The sequence below is a fragment of the Mastigoproctus giganteus genome, chromosome 11, assembly GCF_048544385.1.
Source record: "Mastigoproctus giganteus isolate SK-2022 chromosome 11, ASM4854438v1, whole genome shotgun sequence".
In the NCBI taxonomy this organism is placed as follows: domain Eukaryota; kingdom Metazoa; phylum Arthropoda; class Arachnida; order Uropygi; family Thelyphonidae; genus Mastigoproctus; species Mastigoproctus giganteus.
The window spans coordinates 176104237-176116134 of NC_143585.1; the positions used below are offsets into that span (position 1 = coordinate 176104237).

At 40.4% G+C, this 11898-nt stretch overlaps 1 protein-coding gene across 1 annotated transcript in view; it reads right to left on the reverse strand.

Annotated features, from left to right (window-relative positions):
- Nucleotides 1–9593, reverse strand: part of LOC150078585 (voltage-dependent calcium channel subunit alpha-2/delta-3-like) — a 307888-nt gene extending 298295 nt beyond the window's left edge. The window contains exons 1-2 of the mRNA XM_090384625.1: nt 9562–9593; nt 9047–9197 (exon numbers count right to left, since the gene is read on the reverse strand). Coding sequence (XP_090240751.1) covers nt 9047–9197; nt 9562–9593 — 183 coding nt within the window. The remainder of the gene's footprint in view (nt 1–9046; nt 9198–9561) is intronic.
- Between the last annotated feature and the right edge of the window lie 2305 nt (nt 9594–11898).

Consider the following 11898-nt stretch of genomic DNA (forward strand, 5'->3'; position numbering starts at 1 on the left):
GTTGAAGTTGATAGCCTAAACAAATTTAAAGCTCAACTGGACAGGTATTTCGATCGAACGGAGGGGTGAAATGGGAGTGGTGTGTGTTTTTTTTTTTTTTTTTTTTGGCTGATGCTGAATAAGCTTTCTTTCTTGCATCATATGCCTCTACTAATGCTAATGCTAATAACGTGGTTTCACTGTCTTCTGGTTTTCAACGCTAACATATTTTGTTGTTTCGGGTGAGGTTGAGATGGCATCAGTTGAGACACTGATTGGCGTATTGGTGGTTTCATTAACTGCAGATTTTTTATTGCACGTTAGCATAGTTTTGGCCCAGGAGGCAAAGGAAATGTTTGGATCTATGGAGACATATGTTTGAGTTGCAGTTGACCGGCTGTTTTTAATGACCGATGCGTATGATTGGCTAGGCATGGTTAACAGGATTTGCTTCCTTGCTTCAGGGTATGTGACTTATGCTCCACTTTGTATTTCTGGATTTGTTTGCCTGTTTTCCAAAGGTCACATGCTTTAGAAAATGCAGGATGGCTTCCTTTACAGTTAGGGCAAGTAGGAGTGGAAGCTGTACAATCTCCTTGGGAATGCTCCTTAGAGCCACAAATAGGACACATAGCATTGCCTTGGCATGCTGTCTGAGAATGGCCATACTTCTGGCACTTAAAGCAGGGAATGGGATTTGGGATGTGGGGCCAAATCTTGCAGTTTAAATAATCAGCTTTAACAGAAGATGGAAGAGGGGGAGTACTAAATGTCAAAATGATGGACCTGGTTGGTAGTAGGTTGCCATCTTTTTTTGGTCATTATTCTCCGCGCATGAGTCACTTTTTGTTCCCTGAGTTCTTGTATTATCTCCTCTTCCGACACGGATAGCAAGTTTCATTCGCTGATAACACCTCTAGAGGTGTTCAGAGTGTTGTGGGGCATAACTGACACTGAAATATTGTTAAATGATGTTAATCTTAACAGATTCTCTGAATGAATTGTCTTAGAAGTTTCAATTAGAAGGTCTCCAGATTGGAGACTTTTAACAATTTTAGGAGATCCACAAACCGACTCTAAACATTTCTGTATAAGAAAAGGCAATAGTTTGCCAACAGGTTGTGCGGATAATGAGTGCATTATAAGAAATGCTGGCACGTCTTTATTCATATTTTCCATCCGTAGTCGCTTCGGATGACTGGAGTCATGGTCGATGTCAGGAATTTCTGATCTTAAGCTCGAGGGCTCTAAAGATGGATAGTTACTTATATCCATGTTGGCTCCTTTTGGCACTGGGGGTTTGCCTTTACCTCCCAGGTTACTAGCCCAGCCACTGTGAGGCAGGAGGAGTGCCACGAGGTGACCAAGCGGCTATTAGTTGTATTAGTAATAAAGAAAATAGAAAAGAAAGGATTCTTTCCTTTCTGGGCCTTTGCCTACTTCTTGTAGAAAAGAGCTACTGAAATATAAAATGAGGAAAACAGTATTCAGAAATAAACAGAATATATAATGGCAAAAGCTCTTTAGATAGCTCGCTTTGAAAAACGCACTAAGATCGCTTAGCACGCAGGGCCTCCTGAGAGGTGATCTGATTGAGGTGCATAAGGCTTTGAATGGTTTGGCAAGTTCAATGCTGATGGGACACTTCCTCTTGTGAATACTACACATATCAGGGGGCAAAAATTCAAACTGAGGAAGGATGGTTGCAGGATAGATGTGGAAATATGGTTTCAGCCAGCTGGTGGTTGATTGCTGGAAAAAACGTTTGTCTCTCATTGTGGAAGTGGGTAGTTTGAATCAATTTAGCATCACTTCCAGAATTTAGCATCACTTCCAGAATTAACTCTCCAGCTGATAAGCACACTGCTGCGGAAGTTGAGGGCTGTGGCGATTTAGGAGTTTTTTCCCAACACATCACAATTTCTCTGCACCTGCAGAATTGGCACTGGCGACTTCACTGCATATTTTAATGTTCTGGAAACCTATTAAACCACCTGTTGATTGCAGCGAACTTGGCTTGGGTTTCGCCGTACTTATTCTTAATATCTTCATAAATACTTCTTGCTTTTGCTTGAAAGGCCATTGGACTCAGGGGCACTTGCTTCTGAATCTGATTTTCCATCCATATTATTAAATAGCTTTTACATCCTCAATGTTGCACCTCACCTGAACACTGTTGATCCTTTAACATGTTCTTTTATACGCACACTGTCCCTTAAAGTAGTATTCGCTGTTGTAGCAGTGAGACCTGATTCTGTGGAATAGATGACAAACTTTGTCCTGCTTCAATTCTTAATTAATCATCTTCATTTCTAAATCAGTTTTGTTTTGTTTCCTAGCACTTCTAGTTGGTAGATGACTCTCATCAACTGGTGAAATACCACCACTTTGCTTATTGGAGGCTTGAAGTGGTGGAACCCATGTTTAGTCTCTAGAGCTAAGTTCCGGCCAACCCTTCCCTATCTCTTCCATCATGCAGTATGATTGATGATTTTTGAGGTTATGATGAATGTCGTGGCGAGATCCAATATTCCTTACATTTCGAGGGTACAGCTCTAAAACGGTATTCGCAGGCCGGCCGCTAGTTAGTACACGGGACTGAACCTATTGGTAACTCTCTAGGAAGCTTCCGGATCAGCTGGTGTATAATCTTGCTACCTCTACTCTGCCAGATAGTGACTGGAGGGAGTCCGAGTAGTGTGTATGCGGGGAGCATTGTCGAGGCCACGTTATGTCAAGGATCTGGGTATATTCTTACCATATATACGCCATATCCAAAAATTTCATTACTTCATACAGCATGTCCCACCCACTTTTTCTTACTATTGAATACACCATGAATTGTCAAAATAATAGAGCAAGCTTATCTGCGAAAAGATCTAAACCTCCCAAGGACTTCCTAATTCATTTCACAAATATACGTGGTCTCAATTCTAATCTCAACGATGTCCATTTCCACTTGCAGTCTTCCAAACCCCATGTACTTTTTCTGACTGAATCTCAGTTATCAGTTGATTCAACTACTGCTCATCTCAGATGTCCAAATTATTTTCTGTATGATTCCTTTCGCCTCAAAGGTGGTACTTGTGCATATGTCCGTTCTGATATTCCCTGTCAGAGACTTGGCAATTTGGAATCTCCTCTCTTTGATCCTCTCTGGCTTAAAATCTCTCTACCTCATTGTGTAAAATTCATCTGTTGCCTCTACCGTTCTCCCAACTCCACTAATCACTTTGAGCTCTTTGAATTCCTCTCCTTGCAACTTGACTTTCTCCAGTCCACTTTCCTAACAGTGAGGTAATTTTCCTTGGTGATTTTAACGTTCACAACTCCAGCTGGCTTCCGTTTTCTAGTCACACCGACCCAGCAGGTCGAGATGCTGAGGCGTTTGCAATTACTAATGACCTAGCACAGATTGTTCATTTACCTACAAGAATACCGGACAATCCTAATCATACAGCCAATACGCTTGATCTTTTTCTCACAAACAACCCTTCTAAGTACAAGGTTGAAGTGAGAGGTCCTTTAGGCACTTCAGATCACAACTTGGTGATTGTCTCTTCTCCAATGGAACCTTTATCTCATGGCTATTCCCAACCTCGTATTGTTTGGCATTACAAGAATGCAAAATGGGATGACCTGCGAGACTTCTTTTCTTCTTTTCCTTGGTCTGATTACTGTTTCAAAACTTCTGATGTCAACGTTTGCTCAGATCGTGTCAGTGAAATTATTCTTGCAGGAATGAAATCCTTTATCCCACACTCCACTTTAAAATCTCGTCCTTTATCTAAACCTTGGTTTTCCAATAAATGTGCTAAGGCTGTCCAAGAGAAGACCGTTGCATATCGTAATTGGCTTGTTTCTAATTCTTCAGTTTCATTTTCTGCCTACACCAAAGCTCGCAACAATTGTAAAGCAGTTATTAATCAGTCCAGACTAGAGTTTGAACAGGCTAAGAGTAGAAAACTTGCTTCTTGCCCTAATGGTAGCCGAGCATTCTGGTCTCTTGCCAAAGCTATTGGCCACAACTTTTGCCCATCTCTGCTCCCACCTCTGTCCAAACCAGATGGTTCTGTTGTCACTTCAGCCAAGGATAAAGCTGACCTGCTAGCATCCCATTTTTCTTCCAGCTCATGTATTAATGACCTTGGTAAAACACCTCCCACCATTCCTAACACGCTCCATTCAATGCCTCCTGTGGTCTTCCGTCAAAAGGATATCAGAAGGATTTTGATGAAGCTTGATGCTAAGAAAGCTCCAGGTCCTGATGGTATTTCTCCACTTGTTCTCAAAACCTGTGCTCCTGAACTTACTCCTATTCTTTGCCGCCTTTTTTCACTTTCTTATTCCAAAGGTGTTTTTCCTTCTGCTTGGAAATTTGCTTATATCCAGCCAGTTCCTAAAAAGGGTGACAAATCCCTCCCATCCAATTATCGTCCCATTGCCATTACTTCTACCCTTTCTAAAGTAATGGAGAAATCAATTAACTGCCAACTCTTAAACTACCTAGATACCTTCTGTCTGATCAACGATCGCCAGTATGGATTCCGTCAGTGTCAATCCACTGGTGATATTCTCGCTTATGTTACCCATTTATGGACTAATTCAATGGAAAGGTTCGGTGAAACACAAGTAGTTGCTCTTGACATCTCAAAGGCTTTTGATCGTGTTTGGCATAAAGGTCTTCTAAACAAGCTTCCATCTTATGGTTTGCCAAATGTTTTTAGTAATTGGTTATCCAGTTTTTTCTCTGATCGCTCACTGAGGGTGATGGTAGATGGCTCTCTGTCTTCTAACTTCTCCACTAATGCCGGCGTCCCCCAAGGTTCAGTTCTTTCCCCCACTCTTTTCCTCTTGTATATCAATGACCTTCTTCCATTGACTGGAAATCCTATCCATAGTTTTGCCGATGATAGCACATTGCATTCAACTTTCCATTTTGAGAAACCTTGTCCAGCTCAATCAGTTTCAAGTTCTCGAAAATCTGCTGCCAATTCCTTAAATGCCGATCTTCAGGTAATTCCCCAGTGGGGCAAAGACAACTTAGTTGATTTCAACCCTTCTAAAACTCAATCTTGTCTTATATCTCGCAAAAAGGATTCTTCTGCTCCTATGCTTATCTTTAGTGACACTCCGATTTCTAGGCAAAATGATATATCTCTTTTGGGGATTACCCTGAGTTCTAATCTCTCTTGGCACAAGCACATTACAAATATTGCTTCCTCTGCATCTAAAAAACTTGGTTTTCTCTTTCGCTCTCGGCGTTACTTTTCTCCCAAACAGCTGCTCACTCTGTATAAATCGCAAATCCGCCCTGCCATGGAATATTGTTCCCACATCTGGGGTGGTGCCCCCAAAACCACTCTCAGGCTTCTTGATTCCATTCAGAAGAGGGCAGTTAGGTTAATTAATGATTCATCTCTAACAGAGTCTCTCCACTCGCTTTCCCATAGACGCACTGTTTCTGCTGCATGCCTCTTCTACAGATACTTCCATGGGCACTGTTCTTCTGAATTGGCTTCTATAATTCCCGCTCTCTCTTTCAAAACAGTCCGAACACGTGCCGCCACCAGCCAACATCCATTTACTGTCCAACTTCAAACCCACAGAACCAACTTTTCATCTTCCTCATTTATTCATTCAACTGCCGTTTTCTGGAACAACTTTCCTTCATATGTATTTCCTGAAAATTACAATCTACAGAAGTTCAAGTCCAATATCAACAAATATCTTCTTTCGTCTTCTCAACCTCCAACCCAAGCACGGTACTAAGTACTATAGGTTCTAATACCTCTCGTGTTTGCGGTTCTCATAAAAAAAAAAAAAAAAAAATTATAATAGGATGAACTAAACAAATTATTGCTGTTTCTGGGACAAAGGGTGATGTGAGAAAGTGTTTTTTTTTTTTTTTTGTCTGGTAGTTTGTTGGCTTGCTTTAGAGCATCATGTGGCACTACTACTACTAAAACAGAAAATTGAAAGAAGCAAATGAAATATTACTTTATGTGTAACAAAGGAACTACTGTATTCTGTTCAGCAGTCTAAACCCAGAAAAAGCCAGATGTCTGTTTTTAGGTACTTTCAGCAAAGATCCTCATTTTGCAAGGAGGAAAGTATACAGGCCTCCTTGCAAAATGATAAAATGATGCAAGCATGTATAGCTTTAGCAAATAAAAAAAAAGTCAAATTATTTGAAACTCATTAAGTTTGTTTGCTTTACTTACCTGTTTTGTACAATTAGTATTTGTATTAGAATTAGTAGTGGCATATGATGCAAAGAAGTAAGCTTATATAACATCAAGGAGAAAAAAAATAAAATACTACCCACCTCATCTGTTCTTCCTGTCTAACAATTTATCTAATTCTTTAAATTTATTCAAACTATCCTCTTCCATAATGAGGATAGAAATTTGTCCACTGGCAGAGGTGAAAGTGATTCTTGCACTGCTTCTATTGAAATGAGCAGTAGCCTAGAAAACAAGATGCAGGGTATTTCAGAGACTGCTGGGAATCATTGCAGTACAAGTAAACACATGGGTTGTGTTAGGGTAGCTAAGAATAGGAACTGCATATATATACTTGCATGTAAAACAATGCTAGGAGTTTGGTAAATAAATTTGATGAATTTGAGGTATTGCTCAAAACATCAAAGGCAGATATTGTTGGGATATCAGAGACATGGTGTCACACAGATATAAGGAATGCAGAACTGGAATTTGGGGAGTACAAAGTGTACAGAAATGATAGACAGGACAGGAAGGGAGGAGGGGTTATGCTATTAGTTAAGAAACACATAAATCCAAGAAAGTGAAGCCAGTCCGACATCGCTGGACAGCAGTGTCAGACCAGTTTGGTATGACATAAGCATTGGGAGATAAAAATTGAGAGTAGGAGTGTGGTAAAGGCCTAATGAATCTGATGACTACAATAAACAACTGTACAGGGAAATAGAGTGGGCCAGTAAATCAGAGTCTTATAATGGGGGATTTTAATTTCCCAGATATTGACTGAAATTTGTGGGTTGGTCACACACTAGCAAGGCTTTTGTGGATTTATTCCCTTTGCCCCTGGTGGTAGTTATATCTTTAATTGAACCCACATCAGTATGCTGTGATCACTACCACTTATTGGTTCCTTTATCTGCAAATTCTTAGAGTCATTTTGTAATGGAATCAATTCTAAGAGAAAAAAGGGTTGCACTAAATTCACACCCTTGTGGTACTCCTTCCTGTAAAAGTGTCATAGAAAATGAGATTTGATATCAAACTTCCTAATGAATATAGGCAGTTTGCCTCATAGACCAAGAGCATGAAGGTCACTGAGAATACCACGACACCTGGTAGTATCAAAGTTTTTCTCTATATTTATGGAAACCATAACTAGGTGTTCGTTTTTAACAGGGGAATTGTGAATTGGAGATTCAGCCTGGATCATAAGATCAATCAAGTTGGCAGCTTAAATAAATTCAAGGCAGAACTAGACAAATATTTGGAGTGAATGAATGGGTGAAATGGGAAGGTTTTTTTTTTTTTTTTTGGCTGATTCTGTATAAGCTTGGTTTCTTACATCATATGCTTCTACTACTGCTTATAAGATCTAAGAGGGCCTGTTCTGGCTAAAGCCATGCTGATATTCATCAGATGTTTTTTCCCAACCGTAAATAGAAACACTAACTCCAGGTAAATATGGAAGAAAATTAGGCAGATTTCAGGCAAGTTTCCAACCATCCTTTCCCCAGTTCTTTCATGGAAATTCAAGAACTCTCTGCTCCTGAAGATATAGCAAATGCCTTGAGCAAAACCTTTGTCCAAGTTTCAGCAGCATCAGCTTACTCTCGGGAATTTTCAGAAAATTAAGACCATGACTGAACAGCGATCGTGAACTTTTGAACCTCTGTATTCCTTCCATACAATCAATTGTTTTTTCCCAATCTTATTGGGAAAAAACATCCCAATCTTATTGGGAAAAAACATCTGATTTTTTGGACAAAGGTCATCATCTTGGACAAAGGTTTTGCTCAAGGCATTTGCTATGTCTTCAGGAGCAGAGTTCTTGAATTTCCATGAAAGAACTGGGGAAAGGATGGTTGGAAACTTGCCTGAAATCTGCCTAATTTTCTTCCATATTTACCTGGAGTTAGTGTTTCTATTTACGGTAGATGCAAACTGAATCCAGGAATTCTTCTTGGCTTGTCTTTGAAGGAGACATGTTTTGGACCCTAGCCCTTGAGATTAACTTTGGTTGGGCCTCTATGAAATAAATTCCATGCTTTGTTTTTTAACTTCTTTGCTTTTGTGAATTCTTCATTTACCAATAATTATGGAGCTGTCAGGATGGAGGATTTGACAATGGAACATCATACCTATTATCTACAGCATTTAGCTGTAGATAATAGGTATACTTATTATCTACAGCATTTAGTTGTAGATAATAAGTATGATGTGATATAATCTGTGGGTGGCTTCATCTATCAGCTGTTTCGCATAATTTTCCCATCCAGGGCGACTGAAATTTGACTCAGTTGGCTTGAGAGAATTTACATTTTTTGCAGGTTTGGGCTAATGGTAGTTGTGTAGTGAGCAGATCACAAACAATTGGAAAATGGTCACTGCCATTTTCCAATTTAAATGTAAGGTAGATTCACTGGCTTCAGCATAGATGCTCTCAATTAGAGATGTATGATACACACGAAGTGCAAGCAGAAGGCCTATGTGATGTATATGAGCAAGCCATCATAGGGCACTTCATATAGCAGAGATATAGAGACAAAATAAACTAGTATAATATGTAGAAATAAAAACATTTTTCTGAAAAATGTACAAAATGCTGTACACTATATTCTTGCTGTGCTGTCAACAAGATTAAAATGTAAGATTGTATTATCACAGACAGAGAAAATTAGGGGGCAAAGTTTCATAAATGATCAAAGTTCTGGCTTGCACAGGAAAAGGTTGTCACAAAAGTGCTTTCCATGAATGACCAAATGCAAATAGTAAACCTAAAAATGATGTCTACTACAATTATTGTCAAGATAATCTTAAGAAACTGTTAAAGAGTTATAACATACCCTGAGAATCGTGACAAAGTCATTATCACTGAGTGTTGCCAATATACCAATAACAACATTCTTTGCAATCTCCTTCCTTGATCCTATCATCGATCCACTTCCATCAACTAATATTACAATATCTTTGGCAGAAGCAGCAGCTTGAACATACCTATCATGAATTAGATTATTATATATTAATACACACAATTTATAGTTATTGTATATATTTAGAAAAAAAAAAAAGAAAAAAAAAGAAAAAAAAAAAAGAAAAAAAAAAGAAAAAAAAAAGAAAAAAAAAAAGAAAAAAAAAGAAAAAAAAAAGAAAAAAAAAAAAAGAAATTGACTGAATGACACCAGATGATTCAAGCAGTTCAAAAACATAAGGATCACACCAACAGTAGTGTCCTACAATTGTTCTGATGCCTTGAGGCTGGTTTACACTTTTGTGGTTCCCATATATGTTTTCTCATTTTGGTGAGAATAGGGATGTTTAAGTCGGATGGTCTCTTATGGATTTTATATTCTGTGCATACAGTAGTGCCAACTGTTGTCTCCTGAGAAACATGGTAATTCATTAGCTTCTGTATAGAGACTGTATGTAGGGGATGTATAGGTATGTTGAGGGTCTGACGGCTCTGGGGATTTCTCCCATCTCCACGTATGTTCTATGTATAGTGACAGTACCCTGTCTATGCCAGAGGTTTAAAAATAATGTATGGGTCATGTGGTATGTAGTTTGTTGTGACCATTGTTCATCCGGCCTGTTGGCCGCCGGGCCCCCAGTGGGACCCGGCGTTACCATACCTAGCGACGGGGACACCGGCCGGGTGCACCAAGAGACTAATTATGCTCTGGCAGGTCCTGCCACTTACTTTCCTGGGATTTCGGTGACTAGGACCTAAAATAAAGGTTGGAGTTATCACTGTTGATTTAAGTAAAATTGCATTTAGAAAGTGCTGCGTGGGGTTTTACGCTGAAAGAACTATTTCTAGAGAGCCTAAAAGGTCGGGCAAAATTTGATGTGATTTAAATTTGGACATGTGGGGCAATCGCTGTACAAGAGAAAGTAATGGGAGGGAGGGTGTAGACGGGGGATGAAATAGGAAGAAGCAGGGGTCGGATAGGAAGGTGGTTCCCCATTTTCAGTGGGGCATGCCCATGCCCCACGACATGGGGAGGCGAGGAGAGGAGGAAAAAAAAATAATAAAAAATAATAATAAATAAATAAATAAATAAAAAAATAAATAAATAAAAATAAAAATATGGGGAGGAGAGGAGAAGAGCAAATACCCCCTCCCCCACCCCGAAAAAAAAAAAAAAAAAAACCGCACAAGGGAGTGCAGTTTTGGGTCGACAGTAGGCCATCCAAATCATCTTAAAGTCTTGTCTTTCTGTGGTATGCTGTTTTTTTTTTTTTTTTTACTTGTTTGACCTCCTGCATTCTTTCTAGTCGGGTTGCCTTTGGTATATTTCTATCATTGTTTTCCTTCTAAAAAATAGATCCTGGGCATATTGACTGAGTGCCTTGTAGTCCTCTTGAGTGTCTAAAAGTCTGGGTTCTTGGTTGTCTGGTATATATTGGATTGCCGTTATTAGGCGTAGTCGTAGGTCATCATACAAATCGCACTCAAACATTGTCTCCAGGACTCTGGGTTGCCACAGGGACAGTCCGCGTTATTTATGATGCCAAGTTGGTGAAGTTTAGCTTTAAACGGGCCGTGCCCTGTAAGGAGGAAGGTGGTATTTCGACCAGAGTGAAACCACGCTGGCGCCTTAGGGTACAGCTTGGTGACAGTGGGGAGGAATCTTCTGGTCACTGCACCTTTTTTTGTGTTGCTCCATCTCCTCTGCCAAATCTGAATGAGGTGGTCGGTGATTCTTCTCTTCTCACAGTTGCGGTCATTAGTGATGTCAGTGGTGAGGTCATACATTGTAGCCGATATGTTTCTGGCAAGATGGTAGAGCAGACCACAGCGGATAGCTTTGAAATCCAGGGGCGGAACTCCTACCAGGACTTGGAGGGCAGCCATGCTAGTCGTTCTAGTTGCTCTCGACATAGTAAGGAGGATGGTCCTCTGAATGGTTTCGAGGATCCGTTTATTCACTTCTAGTGCCGCCCTCGTGTACCAGACAGGGGAGCCATATGTGATGGCAGGGATGAAGAGAGCTTTGTAGTACAGAGACAGGGTAGTACGTCTGAGTCCCCAGTCCCTGCGAGTGACTCTAGCGATGAGGGCGGCATATCTTCTTATCTTTTGTTTAATATATTCTAGGTGTGGCTTGGAATTTAATTTTCTGTCCAGGATTATTCCTAGGTATTTAATCTGTTCGCACAGCTTAACTGTTTTGTTCTCAATCTTAATTTGTGGTGGTCTCCTTAAGTCTAGCGTACCTTTTAGCAGCACCGATTTTGTCTTGTCGGGTGCTAGTTTGAGCAAGTGTAGCTTCGTCCAGTCTAGCAGCTTTTGCAGGGCATCATCTGCTTGCATTTCTAAGGAGGATCTGCTGTCAGCCTCGACGGTCAAGACCTGGCCTGGGCCAGGTTATCTGCATAGGCCTGGGCCTCCACACCACCCAGATCCTTGGGGAAGAATTCGTCTAAGACACTGGAGGGGCCCCAGGACAGAACCCTGGGAGCAGCCCCTGCGGACTGGGCGACTGAGGCATTTATATGGTGTGGTAACTTGCACTGCTCTATCAGCCAGGTAATCCTTCATGCAATAATAAAGATTCAATGGAAGGTTGGCAGCTCTGAGTCTCACCAAGATGCTCAGCCACCAGACGGTGTCGAATGCCCCAGCAAAATCCACTGCGATAATGAGGAATGATTTCCTTTGACAATGGGTGGCTCTAGAGAGGAGGTTCTGTAT